Source organism: Mandrillus leucophaeus, unplaced genomic scaffold, assembly GCF_000951045.1.
Source record: "Mandrillus leucophaeus isolate KB7577 unplaced genomic scaffold, Mleu.le_1.0 Scaffold109, whole genome shotgun sequence".
Taxonomy (NCBI): Eukaryota; Metazoa; Chordata; class Mammalia; order Primates; family Cercopithecidae; genus Mandrillus; species Mandrillus leucophaeus.
This window is the reverse complement of record NW_012099098.1, coordinates 2,344,674-2,367,562: the sequence shown is the minus strand read 5'-3', so window position 1 is coordinate 2,367,562 and position 22,889 is coordinate 2,344,674. Positions and strand designations below refer to the sequence as shown.

Sequence of the window (22,889 nt, the reverse complement as noted above, 5' to 3'; positions counted from 1 at the left end):
GAGGACATAATAGAGGCATTTCGACATTGGCAGCAAACACCAAAAGATTTCATACCTACTTCCTGACCCTAAAAAACAAACCATAAACCTTTCAGCTGTGGCCAGCGGTGCATCTGCTACCACCAGCAACACAGCAACTCAGAGCCCCAAGTCATGTGTGCAAGAGATGCGAGAGCTGGCCTGAGGAATTTCTGTTAAAACATGGCCATAGTCAACTCATTCTTTTCCATTCACTGTTCATGCTTAGCAGTTTGTGATTGTTCCCCTGTTTGCAAGTTGAGCTGAAGTATCTGGAAAAGTAGAATAAGCAGTCAAAATGGTGTTCGCATGTCTATGGCATCCAGATGCCCAAGTCAAAACCACACGTTGTCAAAAGGAGAGTTTCCATCTCTCCCCTGTCTCTTCTAGTCTTATGCAAAGCAACACTTACCTCCACTTTAGCCAAACTGCTGTTTCCTTAAACAACCCTTGTGTGTCCACCTCCAGGCTGGCGCTGATGCCTTTTGTGGCCTTGGGGCCTCTCCAGCCCCATCTGTGCTTGTTGAAATCCCTCTAGACTTGTTTTCAGGACTGTCTCTTCCTGCAGTTCCTTCTTTGGGTAATAGGGTTTGTTCTTCCCCTAGAGAATCCTCTCCTATGTAGTGTTTCTGATCCTTCTTTGCTGAGCCAGGTTGAACAAATGAGATGTGTATTTGGTACCTGACTCTCTGCCCACTGCCAGACCAGATCTGGACCCTGAATGGGCCCTCGGCAAACATATGTTAGGGGATCAAACTCAACCTCCCGGCTCTCTATTCTTGGGTCTTTGTGGGAATATCTGCTGGGTTGCCATGGGTGGAATAAAAAAATTAATAAAAATTATTAGAAATAAATGAGAAAATTGTCCTACAGGATTGTGTATGTGTGTGTAGATGCATGTGATTGGATACATGTGTATATGTGTGCATGTAACTGTTTAAGGATGATTTTTTAAAAATATAAAATCATGACTCATACAAATATAAGATGAATACTTGTCAAAGATTTTATTTAACTCATTGATTAAGGAGAGAACCAGTAAGATATTACAACCATATCAAAAGAGAAGCTAGAGTACTGCACTTTTATAATCAGGTAAGGAAGGCTAAAATCACTTTAAAAATTGATATGAAATTAGTCACTATTCCGAAGGTGATAATCAGTAGCATTCTATGAGGCATTATTTGCCTTTCTGTAGACAGGAATTATTTCTATTACCACATTTTCTACAAATTAACTTCTGTCTATACAGGGTTTAAAATAGCTTTAGTCAAAGATAAACATGGACAGCTAGCCAGGATACCACTAAATTTCAGTTACAATTTTTCCTCATGTTACATACAGTAGTCTCTATTGCGTCTAATATTTTATATTAGGTATGTGACATTGTAGTTTTCAGAAATGGTCATGTTGTATCTAAAGAAGTAAAAAATTATTTTAAAAATTCCAGTTCGTTTCCTTACTGATTCCATACTTAGTCTGCTGAATCCATTGGTCCATAGATTATCCACAACACTAAAAATTCTTTCCGTATCAACAGTAGACACTGGAATTGAAATGGAATTTTAAGCCAATTTTAACATATTTGGAGCAGCAGGCTCTTTGCTAATAAATATTTCCATGTATCAAGAAATATTCTCTCGAGGCAAGGGAGCAAGGCACCAAAGTCCTCATAAAGAAAATTTGGAGAAATTTTTTTCTCCTCCATGGAGACAACTTCCAGATTTGAACTGCTTTACTAGAAAGGGGAACGGTGGTTTGTGATCAGTCAAATACAAGTGCCACATACAAGGTACTCAGAGCATGATGGGAAATTTCCAGAAGCCATCCACTTCTTCAGGTATTTCTCCAAGATTTGTGATCTTCCTAGCTTTTGACCTCATGGTTTGTGAGTCCCATTTATCCTTTGCACCATGAAAGTGATTCAAACTTAATAAGCAGGGACTTTGTTTTTACCTTATAAATTAATTTCATTTTGCATATGTGGTTATAGCCCCTTTCTCAGTCCTATGTTGTATATTTTTGCTTTTTAATAGAAATTTTACCTATTTTATTGATAGTTTATAAAAATTAGCTCTTAGGTTTAGTAATCATTTCTATAGGTTTGATGTTTAGCTTTTTTTAGTTTGATGTTTTGTTTTTTAACATGCCAGTTTCTACTTTTACCCCTTGATTTCTTTCTCCCATTTTCCCACTATTTTCTTAGCTTGTTGAGTTGAATATTTAGTTGATTTATATTAGTTCTTGTTTAATAACAAATGAATTTAAAGCCACAAAGTTTCCTCCTAATGTGCTTTTGGCCTCATCACACAGTTTAACGTACAGTATTCTAATTATGTATGGCTTGTAAATAGTCCATTATCTTGGCTTTTATTTGGTCTTTTGCCCAAGAATTATTTGAATATTCAAAATTTTCCAAGTAATTGGATTTTTCAGTTGTTGTTATTTTTCTCATGATTCTTTTATGTAGCAAGTATTTTGGCAGCATTTCCTCTGTGTCAGGAATCATACCAGATGCAGGGATCAGTAGAGTGGATGTAGCCAGCATGGTCACCCTCCTCATGGAGTCCATAATTTGTGGAGGGAGACACAAATGTAATTATACAGTCAAGCACAATCATGATCAATATTATGGAAGAAAATCTCAGGGTGCCCCAAGACTTCTAAACTTTACTAGAAGTGAAGTTATACTTAGTGAAATTTTCCTTGACCTTACTTCCTTATCTCTTTTCTTGAACAAAAATGGTTTTAGTATCTGTTTGACTCTGGGTAAGCAGACAATTTACTTTCTCGTATGTAGTTCTGATGGTTTCTTCCTGAGGCTTCCCATAAACTCTAAAATCTAAGGGACCCTCAAATTCAGATGAGGTTTGCAGTTTATGGTTCTTGTAATGAAAGCTTAAAACGTGTGAGTAAATGCTGTTATTTCCTGAGCAAATAAACCCTATATTTAAAAAATTAAACCTAAAAAAGTTATTATCAGCATTACATACACATGAATTTTAAAAATCACTAAGTACTGAAAGATTTAGTGAAACAACTAACACCCATCACTCATCTCTCCACACCCCAGTTATTCCCCAGAGGCAACCACTTTCAGTTTAAGTGGCTTCTTCTAGTAGTTTCTGCCATATATTTACCAATGTGCTTTTGCTACAGTTTCTTGACCCATCTGCTTTAGACAGCATCTGGTGACTTCTTTGTATGGTAGATGTTTGTTTAGTTTTCCTGAACCACCTTCCCTTGTTCCTCAAACACATTCATCATTGTAGCGAAATCACTTTTGTTAAATGAATATTTGGTGTTTTAATGATTAGGAATGAGTAAGTATGCCTCACTATATAGTCAAGTAGTAAACTATGAATAATATGCCCTTCCTTGAATATTTTGTCATTTCCCTGGATTGATTTATTTAGTTTTTTTTTTTTTTGGTTTTGTTTTGTTTTTGTTTATGTTTTGTTTTGTTTGTTTGTTTTTGTTTTGGGTCTTTCTGATGCCCAGGCTGGAGTGTAATAGCTCATAGCTCACTGCAACCTTGAACTCCTGGGCTCAAGCAATCCTCCTGCCACAGCCTCCCAAATAGCTGAGACTACAAGTGTGCACCACCATGCCCAGCTAATTTTCTTTTTCTTTTTTTTTTTTTTGAGACGGAGTCTCACTCTGTTGCCTAGACTAGAGTGCAGTGGCGCAACCTCGGCTCACTGCAACCTCCCCTCCCGGGTTCAAGTGATTCTCCCACCTCAGCCTCCAGAGTAGCCAGGATTACAGGCGCCCGCCACCATGCCCGGCTAATCTTTGTATTTTTAGTAGAGACAGGGTTTCAACATGTTGGTCAGGCTGGTCTCAAACTCTGACCTCATGATCTGCCCGCCTCGGCCTCCCAAATTGCTGGGATTACAGCGTGAATAACTGTGCCCGGCCTTAAAATTTTTTTGTAGAGATGGTATCTTGCTATGTTGCCCAGGCTGGTATCAAACTCCTGGCCTCCCAAAGGAGTGAAATTACAGGTGTGAGCTACCATGCCCTACCCATTTTTCTGGAATTTCTAATTGCCTTTAAAAACTTTTTCTTATCCTATCTACCAGATATCTAAGTAATCCTAAAATTATTTTATGTTTATTTTTTATTACATATAATAAATAGGTCTATCCCCTGCCCTCCGTGTGCCATCATGTCAGGTTTTTAATCAAGCCACTTTTTCTCTGGAGACATCTCTTCTAGGGCTGATCCAATGTGGACCAGTTGTTCTTAAGGCCTACTGTTCATTGGTCATCCCATATCTCCCTTTCCTACTCCTGGATTGGATCCACAATTTCCTGTTTCCCGTGTCTTACTAATTCCTGGCTAATTCCTGTATTTTTCTAGAGGAAATTCTCAGTTTTCAAATACATCATGGGAAATACATGTTTAGGGTTTTTTGATGTCTTCTAGTGACCTATGCACTATTCTTGAGAAAGCTGATACTGTCTGAGTCTCTTTTGTAGGCACAGAAGGGAGCAGATGAGTAAAATTAACTAGATTTAGCGCTTTTGAATGTCTGTGTGAGTATGTGGGGCAAGTTGGGGATGAGGCATAGAAGATAGGCTGATCACCTCTGAGGTGCTGTCCATACAGGCACTTGACAGGCTGGGCAGGTAGGCTGGGCATGGCAAGGGACATGGGCAGTCCCCCAGCTGAGACTGGAGAACCAGTTGCCTGAGCCCTGGGAGCCAGCTTGGCCCAGCCACAGTGTGTGTCAGGAGGACATCCAGATTTGTTTAATGGCTGCCATCACCAAAGAAGTAAGGGGTTCTATGTTGCATTAATAAAGAATGACCTCCTGAGTAAGAGAAGTGAGTGGTTTGCTTAACAATGGAGCAGTTCTTTGGCCAGTCATGTGGCTCATGCCTGTAATCCCAACACTTTGGGAGGCCAAGGCGGGTGGATCAGCTGAGGTCAAGAGTTTGAGACTAGCCTGGCCAACATGGTGAAACCCGGTCACTACTAAAAATACAAAAATTGGCCAGGCGCGGTGGCTCAAGCCTGTAATCCCAGCGCTTTGGGAGGCCGAGACAGGCGGATCACGAGGTCAGGAGATCGAAACCATCCTGGCTAACATGGTGAAACCCCGTCTCTACTAAAAAATACAAAAAAAATAGCCGGGCGAGGTGGCGGGCACCTGTAGTCCCAGCTACTCAGGAGGCTGAGTCAGGAGAATGGCGTAAACCCGGGAGGCAGAGCTTGCAGTGAGCTGAGATCTGGCCACTGCACTCCAGCCTGGGCGACAGAGCAAGACTCCATCTCAAAAAAAAAAAAAAAAAAAAATATATATATATACAAAAATTAGCTGGGCGTGGTGGCACATGCCTGTAATCCTAGCTACTTGGGAGGCTGAGGCAGAATAATCGCTTGACCCCAGGAGGCAGGGGTTACGTGAGCTGAGATTGTACCACTCCACTCCAGCCTGGGAGACAGAGTGAGACTCTGTCTCCACAGAAACAAAATCAAACCACAATGGGGCTGTTTTCCAGTAGGTATCTGGTTCTGGTCTGAGTATATATTGTTCATTGACAAATCTCTCATCCTTAAGTGTTCATTTCAAATGCTGCCTCTCTATATAGCTTTCCTTGACACTTCCTTTTCCTATAATTCATTTGTAATAATAATAATTATTATTTTAGAGACAGGGTCTTGCTCTTTCACCCAGGCTGGAGTACAGTGATGCAATCAAGACTCACTACAGAAAGACTCACTCCAGCCTCAACCTCCTGGACTTAAGCAATCTTCCTGCCTCAGTCTCCCAAGTAGCTCATTTATTATTTGTCTGGGTTATCAGTCTCTGTTTACTTACCACATTGCTGTACTATATCTCTCTCCTGTTGAATCAAGTTCCCCGAAGATATTTGGAAAAATTAATACTTGTGATTATGAACTGGAAATGGAGGTAAAAGTCCTTGCTCCATTTTTACCACTGGGCTTTGTGAAGATTAGATGAATTATATATTACAGTGTTTTACAAACAGCAAGTAGAAGATGGTGTTTTTCCCTGTCCATTTTAGCAAACCAGTTAAGCAGCCATTGTCCTGAGCATCTGTGTAGCATCCCCACACTGATACGTCCTGAGTTCCCCAGTGGGAAAAGAAAAGTTCACTTTTATCCTTCAGCTTCTTCAGCATCAGAACCTTCCTTTCAGCATATTCTTCTGCCTCTCCTTACCGAAGTTCGTAAGCTACCACTGCTCCTGTGCAAGTGGGCTGTCTCATGGCTGCATCCTCTGTGGCCCCAGAGGCTGAAGATGAAGGAACCAGGCAGGGCCTTCCCAAAGCAGCCTAGGGCTCCCTAATGCACCAGACATGGCCTGAGTTTGGGAATTGCAGACCCAGGTCTCAGGAACTGCACGGCTTCCCCAGATGCTAGGCAGTTATTGTCCCATTCCTCTCCATTGCACGACGGGGCTTTTGAACACTGGCCTACGTCAGTCTGATGAACGTGGTGGGTCTCTTGTTCTCGGTCCTTGCACAGACCACTGAGGTCTGAACGCCTTGGCCAAAGGGACTCCAACCCTGGGGCTTCTGTTTATTCATCCTCTTGGGCTTAGCCATTGACCTCCAATCCCAGAAGCACTGGGCCCTGGCAGCTAGACTCAGGGATGCTGCCAGCATCAGCCTCATACTTTGCTTCAGCCACCCCTCCCCCAGCTCCTCCTTTTAAGACTGGCCTTTCTGCCTAGACTTCTTTCCTTAAAGCCGTGTTCAGTCAGCCATGTTGCCATTTTCTGGCACTGGGCCTTGACTTGCGACTTTCAGGTTGACCACAGCCTGAGTCCTTAGCATAAAGTCTTGAAAGCCAGGAGTTCTGGTTTCTGTTCCTTTCTTTTGAGAAGGCTTCAAATGCACATTGAGCCACTGTTTCCCTGGTGGCCAGCTTTACATACCAGAGATCTCAGTCACAAAGGGTTTTGCTTCCCTAACCTCTGACTCTGGATACCTGTTCATTCTGTATTTGCTTAACTAAGTTGCCCTTTCGATAACTGCATAGAGAAAAGAAGGTTGTCGTCTTTTGATTAAAATTACCACATCCAGTGTAAATATGACACAGTTGGCTGTGGGGGATCTGGAGGATGTAGCCTGGATTCGAGCGATGGCTTGGCTTTGTGTACATGGGCATGTGAATTGTGTGGAACTTACTAGGACTTTCAGCCATGGAGATGGTGAGGAGAGCAAATAGCTGTGGATGCAGGGAAAGAGACCTGGTATAGCTGTGAAATAAGTCTTCAGGTGACCCTGAGCAGTTTGCTTTTCTACCTTAGCACCTTGCTGTTGTAGGCTCTCTGCACCCATAAGCTGCTGTTATTTGGGGGATTCTGACATCATGTAGAACAGTGGGCCAGGTAGCTTTGGAGGGTAGCTTCCAAGTGTGAGATTCTGTGAGGATCACAAGATTGAAGTTTTCCATCTCTGTGATGCAGGGAAGGCAAACCCTAAAATTGGTGCTTAGCCCTGGAGGGTTCTTGGCTTTGCCCAGGAGAGAATTCAAGGGCGAGCTCGTGGTATTAGACAACCGCTTTTATTGAAGTGGCAGTGTACAGCAGCAGCAGCAGCAGAGATACTGCTCCTTGTGGTATGGGGCTTACCCCATAGGCAGTGTGCCCAGAGTAGCAGCTCAGAGGCAGGTCATATTTATTTGTGTTTTTAATTACATGCAAATCAAGGTGCAGATTATGCAGAAATTTCTAGAAAAACTTTCAGGCCATTGCCATGGAAAGGGGTGGTAACATCCAGGTGTTGCTATGGCAGTGGTAAACTGACATGGCACGCTGGTGGGCGTATCTCATAGAAAACTGCTTCTGCCTCGTCCCTGTTTAGCTAGTCCTCAGTTTGGTCCAGTGTCCAAGCCCCACCTCTGGAGTCGAGTCCTGCCTTCTACCTCATATGCATGAAACAGCCTTTTAAAATCCTTAGTTCTGTCCAGGATTTGACACACCATAGATGTGCCACTTAGGATTTTCCCTTTTAGCATTCATCCACAGTTATCCACTCTTTAGCTTCTTCTGGTTTATTTATTTTGCTATATTTTCTTCTCATTCTAGCTTTTGAATCGGAAAGACAAGACTACCTTTGAGAAATTGGACTACCTGATGTCGAAAGAAGATAATTACAAGCGGACACGGGAATATATCCGAAGCCTGAAGATGGTTCCAAGTATTCCCTATCTAGGTAGGAGTTTGAATTGGCTTATTATTTTTTAAGAAGCCTACTCTGTGCCAAATAAGATGTTTTTACAGTTTCTACTTGAGAAATTTCCAGGAAGCGACATGGCCCATAGATAAAGAGGCAATTGGTTGACTCCTTGGGTTGGAACAGGCTGTTGATACTTCCCAAGGATGGAAACCTGGATTAGGGTGATATACAAAGGATGTTCTGCTTTTTATATAAAAGACCTGTGGGCCCCAAGGTTCCCCAGGCTGCAGCCCAGATGGGTCTCAGTGACAGTGATAAGACTCTTACTGGTTCATCCACATCCTCCTGAACTGGGGCATGTCAAGCACAAACCCTCTGTTCTGGTTCTCTGGGCATCGTTAGTATATTTCATATTTGTACAAATACAATTATAGTAATGCTTATTAATTTTTCTGGTTCAAAAATAATGCATGTTAATTGTAAGGAATTAGAGAAAACAGTTAATAGCTTTTGTTATCTCACCTGAAGATGTTTGCTTCATATCTTATTCATTTGGGCATATCTAAAATATGTATGTTTACTCTATCCTAAAAATGTTATTTTTATCTTTAAAATATTATCTACTTTTCGGTACTATGACTCAGTCCCATCAGATGGATTTGTCAAACTCGAATCTGCTCTCCAATATTGACCATTTAAGACAGCAGCCCTCAACCTTTTTGGCACCAGGGACCAGTTTCCTGGAAGACAGTTTTTCCACGGATGGAGAGTGGGCTGAGGAGAGTGGTTTCAGGATGACGCTGTTCCACCTCAGATAATTACTCTGATAAGAAGCACACAACTTGGATCCCTCACATGTGCAGTTCACAGTGGAGTTTGCGCTCCTATGAGAATCTAATGCTGCCACTGATCTGAGGGGGGTGGAGCTCAGGCAGTAATGCTTGCTAGCCCATCGCTCACCTCTTGCTGTGTGGCCCAGTTCCTAACGGGGAGTTGGGAACCCCTGATTTAAGGTGTTTCTACATTTTTGCTATTAAAATGTCTCAGTGAATATCCTTATTGCAAAAGCTTTCCACATGTAGTTATGATTATTACCTTGTGATAAATTCCTAGAAGTGTGCACAGCTTCAAAACGTGTGCAAAAACTTATGCCTTTTCATGTATATTTCCAAAATGCACTCCAGAGAAGTTGTGTCAATTTGTACTTTCATCAGAAGAGGATGATATTGCCTGTTTCTCCCATGTTACAAATACTATGCTTTTTCATAGTTTTTTTTTTTTCCCTTTTTCTTTCTTTCTTTTTTGTCTTTGCCAATTTGATAGGTGAAAAATACTTCTTGTAGTTTGGATGTCAGGGTTATGCCAATTTAATAAAAAAATCTTTTGATCTTTTATGATCTAAAATAATTCTAATAACAAGGGAAACCAAGATTATATAGAAGTGACTCCTGATATTTCAGGGGATCTAGTGCAATTTTTTGAAGTTACGTTTTTGACAGTTTTAAAATTACTTTCATGAGCATTGTTTACTTAGATTTTCTAATTCTTTTAATTAAAAATTAATTAAAATATTTAATTTTTTTAAAGCCAACTTGGAAAATTTGTTTTTTAGTAGAAAATTGTCCATTTGATCCAAATTTTCAATATTATTAGCATAGAGTTTTTTTCTTAATTTTTTGATGATACAGTATTATCTTATAAATTTGAATCTCTGTGTATATACACTAAATACTAAAGCAAATGTAACTAAAAATATATAACAAAATATACTAAAATATAACAAAAAAACTAAAAGAAATATATATATTTATATATAAATATGTATAAATAAGGTTATATTTGCCTTAGTATTTCTAATAGTTCAGTATTTCTAATACTTTGTATTTTTTGTTTTCTTTCTTTTTTAAATTTTTAAAATTTACCTCCTTCTCTATTGGTCTTTCCAAAGATGAAATTTTGGATTTGTTTTCAGTTATACTGTCTTTCTGCTTTTTAGTTTACTATATTTTATCAGTCAAAGATGTGCATTTTCTTTCCACATTTTAACACTTCTGAAATTGGGATACATCTTGCAATTGATAACAAAGCATTGTGACATTGTTTAATTGGCAGCAGTTTTTCTTAGTGATACATAGAAAAAGACACACCTGATAAACGGTGACATCTTAAACATAATGAAATATGAACTTTCCATGTGTGTCTCTTATAATTCATCTCTCCTGTTTTCCTTGAGTTTAAGTTGTTTTGCCATTTCTGTTAACTACTAGAGTTGAATTATTGGTTTATTTGTGTATATGTTATTTTTTTCGCTTTAACATAGAAAACAGTTAAGGCTATAAATTTTCCTCTAATTGCTGCTTTTGTTGCATCCTACACGTTTTGGTGTGTAATGGTGTCAGTGATATTCTTTAAATACTCTCTATAGTTTTAATTTTTCTTTTATGCAAATGTTATTTAAGATAGTGTTTTTTTCGTTTTCAAGGGCTTAGGCTTTTGTTTTTAGTTTTAAAAGTTTATTGAAATATAATTAATACATAATCCATTTAAAGTGTACAATTCACTGGTTTTTAGTAATATTCACAGTTGTGCAAAACATCACCACAGTCATTTTTAAAGCATTTTTATCACTCCATAAAGAAACCTCAGGCCCATGAGCAGTCATTCCCATTTCCCTCTAGCCAACCCTCCTCTCCCACCTTCAGCCTTAGGCAACTATTAATCTACTTTATGTCTCCACACATTTTCCTGTTCTAGAAATTTCATATAAATCGAATCATACAATATGCTGTCTTTATGACTGACTTCTTTCTCATAGCACCATGTTTTCTTTTTTGTTTGTTTGTTTGGTTTTTTTTGTTTGTTTGTTTTTTTGAGCAGCAGCAAGATTTAGTGTGAAGAGCGAAAGAACAAGGCTTCCACAGTGTGGAAGCAGACCCAAGCGTGTTGCCCCATTCCTTCTTAGTGCCAAATTATATTCCGCTGTACAGATGTACCACATTTTATTTATCCATTTGTTTTTTTAGACAAGGTCTGGCTCTTTTGCCCAGGCTGGAGTGCAGTAGCATGATCTTGGCTCACTACAGCCTGGAACTCCCGGGTTCAAGCGATCCTCCCGCCTCAGCCCCCCAAGTAGCTGGTACTACAGGTGCATACCACCACGTCCAGCTAATTTTTTTGTATTTTTCGTAGAGACGGGGTTTCGCCGTGTTGCCTAGGCTGGTCTCAAATCCCTGAGCTCAGGCAGTCTGCCCGCTTTGGCCTCCCGATATCCATTTATTTGATAAACATTTGAATTGTGTCCATTCTTTGACTATTACGAATAATGCTTGTATGAATGGCTTAGGTTTTTAAAAACATAGTCCTCTCTAATTTTTGAGATTCGTTTTGTGGCTTAATGTAACATCGGTTTTTATACATGTTTCGTGGTGCATGCTGGAAAAGAAGGTGCAGTGTCTCAAATTAATCTTATAATTGCGTTGTAATGTTCAAATTATGAGTTTTTGACAACTTGATCTATCCAGAAAGAAGTATATGTTACAGTCCCCTTATATTTCTAGTAGTTTCTGCCTTACATATTTAGTATATAGAAGTTTGTAACAGTTATAGATTCATTGTGAAGTACTCCATACAAAGTTATCTTGGTTCCATTTGTTACTTGCTTTTACTTCTATTGTCTGATATTAATTGTGTGACATCTTATTTTTCTTTTTTTTCTTTTTTGGCTAGGTGAAGACATTATTTGTATTGATAGATAATATTTTACATATTTAAGGGGCATATGTGGTATTTTGTTACATGCATAGAATGTATAATAATCAAGTCAGGGTATTAGGCGGTATCATCATTTCTGTGTGTTGGGAATGTTTCACGTCCTCTCTTTTAGCTACTTCAAAATACACAATACATTGTTAACCATTATCACCCTACTCAGCTATTGCACATTGGAACTTATACCTTCTCTCTAACTGTGTGTTTGTACCCATTAACCAACCTCTCTTTATACCTCCTTCCCACCCACACACCCTTCCCACCCTCTGGTATCTATCATTTTGCTCTCTGCCTCCATAAGATCAGCTTTTTTAGCTAGCACATATGAGTGAGAACATGTGATCCTTGTCTTTCTGTGCCTGGCTTATTTCACTTCACATCGTGACCTCCAGCTGCATTCATGTTGCTGCAAATGACACGATTTCATTCTTTTTATGGCCAAATAGTACACCATTATGTGTGTGTGTGTGTGTGTGTGTGTGTGTATGTATATATATTACATTTTCTTTATCCATTTATCTGCTGATAAACACTTAGGTTGGTTCCGTATCTTGGGTGAGGTGAATACTGCTGCAGTAAACATGCAGGTGCAGGTATCCCTTTGACATAATGATGTATTTTCCTTTGGATAAATACCCAGAGGTGGGATTGCTGGATTGTATGGTATCTCTATTTTTAGTTTTTTAAGCAGTCTCTATACTGTTTTCTGCAGTGGCTGTACTAACGTACATTCCCATCAACAGTGTGTAGTTCCCTTTTCTCCACATCCTCGCTGGCATGGTATTTTTTGTCTTTTTAATAATAACCATTGTGGCTGGCCCAAGATGATATCTCAGTGTGGATTCATTTGCATTTATTTTATAACCTTTGACTATAGTTTAGATTTTAATATTTTATTTTATTTTATTTTTTATTTTTTTGAGACTCAGTTTCACCCTTGTTGCCCAGGCTGGAGTGCAGTGGTGCCGTCTTGGCTCACTGCAACCCCCGCCTCCTGGGTTCAAGCAGTTCTGCCTCAGCCTTCCGAGTAGCTGGGATTACAGGTGCCCACCACCACGCCCCGCTAAGTTTTGTATTTTTGGTAGAGACGGGGTTTCACCATGTTGACCAGGCTGGTCTCGAACTCCTGACCTCAGGTGATCTGCCTGCCCCAGCCTCCCAAAGTGGTGGGATTACAGGCGTGTGCCATGGTACCTGGCCGATAGTTTAATATTTTAAGTTGCCTTGATTTAGTCATGATTCTTGCAAACAGCATTTAGTTGGACCCTACATGAGAAACCTTGCCTTTTAGTAGAGGAATATATCACTTTCATATTTGTTTCACCTTATACCATATGATTGAATTCTATTTCTTTCTTTTTCCCATGATTTTGCATCTTTCCTTGTTTTCTTCTTTGGCTTACCATAAACTGCAGTGTCTTTCTACTTGGTTACTGGCAAATCCCCATCTCAGGTCTACAGATGGAGGGCATGTTGCTGTGCACAGCTCCCAAGTCCATTCCCACCACACCTGAGGCTCATCAATTGAGAGACAGCGTTGACAGTATTAGCGTGAGGGTAGCCTAGTGCAGCCCATGGGTTCCACTAGAAGAGATGTTCCAGGGTCATTAAGGATGGCCTCTTTTCTCGAATAAGGATGATCATGAGCGCTGCTGTGCATTGTTTGCTTTCTCTGTGCCTAGCACTTTGCTAGGCATTTGAATGCATCATTTCATTGAATGCTCACAGTAGCCCAGTGAATAAGCAGGCAGTGAGAGGTTGCCTAAGGTCACATAACTGGAAAGTAACAGAGCCAGGACTGGGCCCAGATGGCCTGGCTATAAGCCCTAAGCTCTTGACACTGCCCTCTCCTGACTCCCCACCCTATTCAGGTCATTACTTTCCTACACACCCTTGTGGTTACCACCTGTGTCCTCTGGTTATTTATGACTTGTGGGTGGCCCCCATCAGACATTGTGTGAAGGGGATAAATTATCGCTGTTTCTTGTGACATTCTCTATTGTGGGACCACAAAGCAGTGCAGTCTTGGGCTTCCAAGGGCGTTGGTCAGCCTGTGCCAGCCCTCAGGCCTCTTGCCGCTCAGTTTCTAGACAGATGCAGCCCTGCATGTCCTTGATCACCTCATGTCAGCTGCTGCTTCCTGGCAGGTGCTTCCCAAGAGGCTCCATGGAGGCCTCCATCCTTCTGCATTCTTCCTGCTTCTGACTCTAAGCGAGTCCAGCTGAACTACTGTAGTCTTATCGCTTCAGCCTTATGATTATTTTCCTCTCCCCTTAAACCAGGTGGATTACATTTCTCATGTTGCATCAGAATGATCCTGACATATACAAGTCAGAGGGAGAGAAGAGGAGGTGACTGCCACCTGCTCTCTGTTCTTGGGATAGTGTATGAGAGTTTACGATGGGGTGCCATAGTTTGCTTAAAAAAGAATGAAGGAAGACTTCCTGAGGCAGCTGGGAGTTCCACCTGCATGCATACATGTCTGCTTGCCTTGGACATACCCTACCCAAATCCAGGTTATGTATTCTTGAAAACGCAACCTGTCCCAGGAACAGATTTGTTTATTTAAAGAGGAATAGTTATATAATTCCTGGAAAGTACAACATAGGAAAAACTATCTGAAACCATTTGTTTTTTTCTCTGGCAAAGTCCTCACTATAGATCTTTTCCCTCTTGGGGTGAGAGGAGGCTGTTTTCTGGGAGGAACTGTAGGTCAGTCCCTGATATTTCAAGCTGCTTTGTTACTTCCGTTGCTTGAGACCGTGAATGCTGCTTCAGCAGTTATTTGCCTCTAATAGCAATTATGGGCTTTATTTTTGTAACAATTCTTTTAACCCTCTGTGGAAGATTCTATATGCTAACTGGGCTCCTGTGACTATTCACATATGTGTCTCTTTGTTCCATGTAAAGGTGCCTTTATGTAGTGCTAGCCTTTGTTACTAACTATGTGGGTGTGATTCTGACTCCTTTTAATGCAAATTGTAGAGCCAGTTGGCTCTACTTGGGTGTACCTGATGAAACATACTTTAAAAAATACTGAGAGAAAAATGTATTACATTTATAAAATAAGACTCTTTGAATCAAAAAGCTTCTTGCAGATTACTTCAAAGTGTGAAAATAGTGTTGAGAAATAGGTCAATTATTTGCAGCTGATTTTATCTGATAGCAGCTCCTTGCAAATACCCGGTTAGATTGGAATGATAACAAAAGCAAGCAAAGAGCTTTGAAGAATGTCTACATCATTTGCTTATAAATAGCTGTATTGATTTAGGGGGTGTTGTGTTCTTACTACTTATTTCCTTCAGGAAATAACTAAATTAGAAATGTGATGGATCTTAAATGGTTTAGAGCTGATTCTAAAAGTAAACATAGCAGTGTGGAAAATTATGATCTCTCAAGGAACAAAAATTAGGTATTCTAACACTTCTGGATAGTAAGAAAACATTTGGAGACATTCTTAGTAAATTTACCCAGACTTCTAACAAGTGAAGTAAATGTCTAGAACGTAAGTTATCCCTTCAAACAAGCAAACCTTTCCATTTTTCAGAAAGTAAGCCTTTATTTGCAAATATAAATTCTAAAGTTTAAAATCAAGACAAATTTTTCCAAATATAAAATGAACAGGGCTAAACTGTTGGAAAACTAAAGGGCTCTCGAAAAGAAGTGATCATTGCTCAAAAAAGTGTTTACTCAAATGCCCCAAAGCCCCCCAGTCAGACACCACCCCTGCCCTTGTGGAGCTCACAGTCCAGTTGTGATCACCAGCACTGGACAAGAAACTGCAAGCGAGTTGAGCATTATGAAGGAAAAGGCAAAGGAGCAAACCAAGGGGGCCCTGGCTAGTCTGGGGGAACCAGGAAGGGCTTTCTGGAGGGAAGTAGAGTCCTGAAGGATGAATAAGCTGGGTGAAGAGATGGGGAGGTGAACATTTTACACAAAGATGACAGCTTGTGCAAGAACTCTAAAGTGAGGAAAAACATGTTTGTTAGAAAAACTGGCTGGAGAGTAGAGAATGAGGGGGAGGGTGTCATGTGGAGCAGCTGCAGTGGAAGGGAGGGGAAGATTGCTTAGGGCCTAGACATGGGAGTTGGGAGGGAGTGGGGAGCCCAGGCTCTGACCAACCTAGGAGCAGTAGGGAGCCATGAAAGGGTTTTAAGCAAGGGCACGCTGGGTTGGATTTGCATTGAACACACATTACCTTGGCTGCAGCAAGTGGCTTCGAGGTCAGGCTGGAGGAGTAAAGACCAGTTAGGGGATCCTGTAAAAGCCTGTGATGAGTCACTGTATTTCAGAAATTTCCAGGGAGGGGGAAGGCTCTTTAAAAGCAGTTCATTTTAGAGCAAAGCTTTGGAGAGACCTAGAACAGCTGTCAGTGAGTATATCCCTTATACCTGATGAAGACACATAGCATGTCCTTGTACTCTGGTTTTGAGAATCCATTTGTGCATTTCAAGTGTGGGCCCCCTTAAAGCAGAGAGGAAAGAGCAAGCATGGGTGGGATCAAGCCAAGGATGCAGCAGAGCTGCTGCTTCCTGGAACAGGGATCTGAGTGGTGGCCGTTGCCCCCTTGATGGGGGCCGCCACCCTAGGACCAAGGTATTTCCCTTGTCAGGATTAGCAATAATGTTAACTGACTGTCCCCAGGTTGGCCAGCTTTTAGTGCCCAACTGAAAAAATTCCATTCCACATGCAGGAAATCCAGCCTTTTTTTCATTTCCCCACCCCACGTTTCCACGGTTCCCAAGGAGCACGCATTTGTTCCACAGATCCATCCTGGTTGTTGCTTGAGCCTCAGCCAGCAGCCTGGCCCCAAACTTCTGAGCCCTCCCGCTGGTCCCCTCCTGCCTTTCCCAGTTGGACCTGTGTAGAACCAGGCTCCTGCCTTATCTGGAAGAGGAGGTATCTGTCAGACCACGAAGCAAAGCTTAAGGCTGGATTCTGGTCTGCCTGCCCATGGAGCCATAGGCCACGTTCCTTTTTCTACTCTGCCCCGATGGCCACATGCTACAGGGGCCAACTCCCTGCCCTCCCCACCGCTAGCCCAGGAAGCCTTTGAACAATCTCCCCTTCCCTAGATCTAGGCATTCAACCCTCTCTGGGATCCAGCAAACAAGGAAAAGCTTCCCTTGACCCCAGGCTCAAACATACTTCCCAGTCAACAGAATGATCTCAAAGACACTATCCCATCCAAAATGAAGGAAACTATTTCCATGATTTTGAAGAGTGGTTAGCTACATTTTGTTTCAAATCTCTCCCTTCCAGAAGGGAAGAGATTGCCTTTACTTTTGCAATCTTAGGATTTGTTACCTTAAAATTCACACTTTTTCTGGGACTCTGTAGTCTTTCTCATTTCTTACAAAAGGCCAGTGGATGTTATTAAAACCCCCATTTTATGAATGAAGAAAAAAACACAGCTTGACTCATGACTTACCCAAAATCATATCCCAGGCGGATACCAAGTTTAACTCAAGATCTCATGCTTACTGCTGGGGTTCCACCCAGCCTTAACTTACACATCCTCCTTTTAATATCTCCGTCTCCATGGAAATAAACAGTGGAAGGAAAACATGTGAGGTTCAAGAAAGGAGCACTAGGTGGAAAGGCTTGTTTCCTGCATGCTTTGCTGCCCAAAGCAGGAGAACCTTGTCCCATTTGTCCCTTCTGGGACAAAGGGAGGATCTGCAGTCAGCTTTTCTCTGGGTCAAGAAGTTTTGTCTGACTCTACAAAACGAGGTATGAGCATAAGCCCATTTTGTGCAAGAAAAAGTATTTTCATGGTAGGAGTCTTTATACTCATTAGGATGACTATTCCTCTTTGACTTCCTTTAGTTTTTTGGATTTCGAGTTAGAAACTAACACTAGCAATAATTACAAAAGCTCACGTTCACTGTCTTGCTATGTGATTGTACTGCATTATCTCATTCAGTCCTCCCAACACTCCTTCCTTTGAGGGAGGCGTTTGTTTCACTTATTTGCTAGCTGCAAAATATGAACAAGATTCATGTTAAAGTTTACACACTAGTAAATGGTGAGATCAGTGCTTATACCCAGGTCTGACTCCAGTGCTCCAACCGCTAACCTCAGAATATGCCCTATGTTCCCCAGAACAGGCCTTTAACCTCTGGGAAAATCCACAGCTGAGAAGGAAAGCACCTCTAGGGACTCTTCCTATGTGGAACAGGGAGACTTCCTGGTGGGAGGTCCTGGAGAAGCACATTGACTCATGGGTGGGGACAGAGTGGACTGAGTGGACACTGGTCTTCTACTGACACATTCTGACTGTCCCCTTGTACCTGGGCTGGCCCTAATAAAGAAAAGAGCTGGCGCAAAGGAAAGACTGGGGAGCTTCTGCAACCGCAGGACCAACCTGGGGCCATTGGGATGTCTCCTTGCATTGCTGCAGAGAGGAATAGTTAGGACAATGGCCCTGAGAACCTAAAGATTTCATGTAGTAGACAGCTTTTCAGATGGCCCCCAATGATTTCTGTTCTCTAGTATTCATATCCTTGTATAATCTCTTCCTCTTAAATATAGGCAGAACATAGTGATTTGCTTCTAACAAGTACGACAGAAATAATGGGATGTCCCTTCCAAGATTAGATCATTAAAGACTATCCCTTTTATGTTGAGTGCTTGCCCTTTCTTGCTCTCTTTTGGATCATTCATCCTGAAGGAATCCAGCTGCTCTGTGTTTGGTAGTCTTGTGGAGAGGCCCGTGTGGCATGGGATTGAGACCTGCCAACAACCACATGAGGGAGATTGGAAGAAGATTCTGCTTAAAAGGTGAGCCTTCAGATGAGACTGCAGCCCCAGCCAACAGCTTGACTGAAGTCTCATCAGAGACCTTGAGCCAGAGACACCTAGCTAAGACATGCCCAAATTCCCAATCCACAGAAACTGCAAGATAATAAATGTTTATTATAAGGGGCTTAGTTTTAGAATAATTTGTCACACAGCAATGGATAATGAACACATTGCACAACCTTTATCACTACCCCACATTTATTGCTTTGTTGACCAGTCTGTTTTGGGACAAAATCAGCTATAAAACTCAACACATAAAGGACTATAACATTGGCCTCTAGGGCAGCAGGACGTACTGGACCCCTCTCGAAAGCTAGTTTTGAGGTGGGGGGATATGATAGGCTAGAGAGTGTGGTTGCTGCTTTGAGAGGTGATGAATTCTTGCAGTTCTGTAAGGAAGATGGGTGCCTGGGAATGACTGATTAGGGTCTGAGAGGGCCTGGAAGGTTACCCTTAGGAAGCCTGTGTTGTTCCCTGATGGAGTGTACAGTGGGCTCCTGAGTACTCAAGGGAAACAAGGATATATCCTTTTTTGTGACCATCCAGAAAGGCATTTGGTGCCCACTCATTCTTTTAAAAACTTAAAAATTACAAAGTAATACATTGCTTGTCGTAAAAATTATTCACACCGAAAAGAAGTGTATAAAGTAAAAAGTGAATGTGCCATTCTTCTTCTCCCACTTGCCAGAGGCAGCCAGTGTTTGCCATGGGTGTGTGTTCTTCCAGACATTCTGACCCACGAATACAAAAAGATGTGCCTGTGGAGGGGCACATATGATATTGTGCTTTCTAACCAAAGTGGGAACATTTTATATGTGTTGTTTGCACATATAAACTGTCATAGATATTGTACAGTGGCAGCAAAGCTAGAACTCCCCTGTTCTTTCTGGTAGCTCTTTGGCACCCACAGATGCATGGTCAACGTGTTGGATATCGCCTGGATGAGTGCTCATTTGTCTAGCTGTGTCCCAATTGACAAATATTTAGACTGTTTCTAGTTTTTCCCTTTTACATATACAAGTTGAATATCCCTAATCTGAAAATCCAAAATCTAAAACATTTTGAGAGTCAACATGACGCTCAAAGAAAAGCCTCATTGGAATATTTTGGATTTCAGATTTTCAAATTAGGTTTGCTCAACAGGTAAGTGTAATGCATATATTCCAAAATCTGAAAAAATCTGAAACCTGTAACATTTCTGGTCCCAAGCATTTTGGATAAGGGATGCTCAGCCTGTAGTGCAGTGGGGAGCATCCTTATCTGTGTGTCTTTACCCTCCTGTTAGAGTACTTCTGAAACACTGAGTGCTGGAAGTGGAATTGCTGGGGCAGAAACTCTGCAACTTCACAGTGCCTGCTGCTGGAATGGCCTCTGAAATGCTTGCAGTTATATTTCTATAAACAGGATATGAGTATGCCTATTTTTTCCACTCTCACCAACACTAGATATTACCCACCATGTTTTATTTATGCTAAAATTATAGGCATAAGATGCCTTTTAAAATATATATATATATATATATAGATTTCTCTGCCCACCAATTCTCTTAGGCTCTAAATTAGGCAGCCAGGCCTTCAGGCCTCCGAGCCAGCTGATCAGCCACCCTCTGCCCTTGCCTCTGCTTCCTGAATATCTGTCCTTATTCCCTCTCCCTGTGTCCCCAGCACAGGCCTGCACTGCCCTGATTGATGAAGAAAGACTGCCTTGCTGTTGGGTTCCTGTGGAGAGGAGGCTGACCTAAATCCATCCCCTGCACACTTGCCTGGGCATTGGTCAACATTCCAGGCTTGGAGAAGGCTGTGTGCTTCTTTTAATCCTTTTCCCTTGTTGAGATGACTAGGGCGTAGGCCTCTGTCATCACATGGCCCCAGAAGGGAATTCTAATTCTACTCCCTCCACATTAACTATCCTTCTAGGCTCTGGGCCATTCCCAGCTCTGCTGAGGCTCAGGGCAAATGTGGCCTGTCTTTCCTCATCCAGGAAGCCCTCTCCTGGTACTGTGAGATGCCCTTCAGCTTCAGGATGTGCTGTAGCAGTGGAGAAGGGAACATCCCTTGAGCAGCCCATGGAGCTGGATTTATTAATATTATGACCATCAGCAAGCACAGCATGGGACAGGCAGATGGCCCACCCACCTAGGAGGTGCCGCATGTGGCAGCGCTGTGGGAATGCCGTGCAGATGGGAGAGATTGTGTCTGGGCTCCTAGTGTGGGCTGAGCTGGCCCAGGATGGCCATTCAGGAGAGACAGGGATACTTGAATGTCTCAGGGATGGCTGGTATTGAAACATCATGTCCACAGAGGCAGAATCCCAGACTAGGGCTGGTTCAGGCCTGACTCTGAGGTCTGAGAGAGACCTGTAAGCAAGCGCCAGGCCTGGAGGCATGGATATGGGAGATGAGCTACCGCTACTGGAACCGAGTTACCAGATGATGAGGACCAGGGCTTGAACCGGATAGATTTGGTCATCTGGTGACTGCCAGAGCATCCACAAGTAGGATGTTTGGAGTAGCAAAGCAGGGAGCTGATGAGTCTGTAGGCTGTAGGACAGATGGCAAGAAGAAAAAGAGCTGCAGCCTGGCAAAGGATTGGTAGCCCAAGGAGCTGCAGAACATTCTCCAGCACTGCCCCTTGTTACTCCACGTCCATTGTTTGAGATAAATTAGGCAGACAGCTATGGACAGGCTTTCTGACATCTAGGGACCTTCTGATATCAAGCTGCTGCTGCTGCTGCTGCTGCTCAGGCAGGCTGGCTGGCCACCTGACATATCCACTGCTATGGGCAGGAGGCTCCCTATCACCATGATTCTCAGATGTATTACTGAGTGATATGGGGTGACATAGGAGCTGTAGTGTGATCTCACTTCCTCCGTGGGTGTAGTGATCGATGCTGTAGAGGCAGGAACTCAGGAATCAGACTGAGTTGAGTTTACATTCTGAGTGTCAGGCTGCATGCACTTGGGCTGCTCACTTACCTCTTTGATGTAAGTTTTCTATTATGTTGAAGAGAGAGTAATTATAGAATCCACCTCACAGAGTTGTTGTGAGAATTTAAAGAGCCATGCATACTGCCTGGCACATGGAAAGCACCCTATAGATGATGGCTAGTATTAGTGCTCTCCACATGAAAATACAGCTAAGAAGACTCTATCAGTGAGAACCCTGTTGCCCCCGTATCCCTATTGAGAAACACAGCATATCCAGGAAGGGCAGCATACCCAGGAAGAAGCCCATCTGGGCACAGCCAGGTGTCATGTTAGTTAGCCACCTGGCCCTAGAAGGGTTGGATGTGATTTCTGGGATAGTGCAGGGGTCAGCAGCAGGAGGGGCTGGGGAATAGGATCCCATCTGATGAGTCATGTCTGGTTGGCAAATTATGGTCCTGGAGAGGATGGGGACCAATAACATCTGGAGTGTAGTCTAGACACTTTTTTGGATAGAGACCCAGCCTGTGACCCCTCCTTCTTTGGGAACCTACTTCCCCTGCTTCTCCCTTGGCACTGCACGCCAGCAGCAGTGTTCCTTCCACCTAACTCTGCTCCACGGTCAGAGCCTATAGAGTTGGGGTGGGTACTCAGCCCGAACCGGGCCGGTTGGATCCTCTATCTGGGAGCCAGCATTGGAACGTAGATGTGCTGGCACTCAGATCAGGGGGACGTGAACTGAAAAATGCCGTCTGGTGCCATGTGCCGGGACAACTGCAGAGAATAGTCCACAGATGGATGCTTGATGAGAAGCAAAGAAAGAGACCCTGCAGGAAAGGGGAAAGCAAAGAGCAAGGGAGAGGAGCTGAGAAAGTTGCTGCCTTGCATCTTGAAGGCTTTCCAGGCAATTTCTAGTTCCTGGCCCTTGTGAGGCCCAGCTGTGTCCCTGCCCGTGGACTTGGGGAGATACCTCGTGTCCTTATGTAACCAGCTTATTAAATGAGCTGGACTCAATCAGGTGTAAGAAGAAACCAACCTCATTTTTCCCCGTGTCCTTTTGAGCCTACTCTGTGGATTTTTCTTCTCCCAGTCAAAGCTGAGAACTTAGCGGGTCCTTTGGTCTTTCAGGTGCTAGGCATGAAACAGCCCAATCCATTGTAACAATTCCTCATTCCTGACAGTCCAGTGTAGGAATTGCCAGTCTGGACTCCTAAAGC

At 42.4% G+C, this 22,889-nt stretch overlaps 1 protein-coding gene across 6 annotated transcripts in view; it reads left to right on the top strand.

Annotated features, from left to right (window-relative positions):
* RALGPS1 (Ral GEF with PH domain and SH3 binding motif 1) overlaps positions 1 to 22,889 on the top strand; it is a 265,288-nt gene that overhangs the window by 98,487 nt on the left and 143,912 nt on the right. For all 6 annotated transcript variants that reach the window (XM_011988521.1, XM_011988499.1, XM_011988490.1 and 3 more), the window contains exon 7: positions 8,087 to 8,213. In XM_011988521.1, coding sequence (XP_011843911.1) covers positions 8,087 to 8,213 — 127 coding nt within the window. The remainder of the gene's footprint in view (positions 1 to 8,086; positions 8,214 to 22,889) is intronic.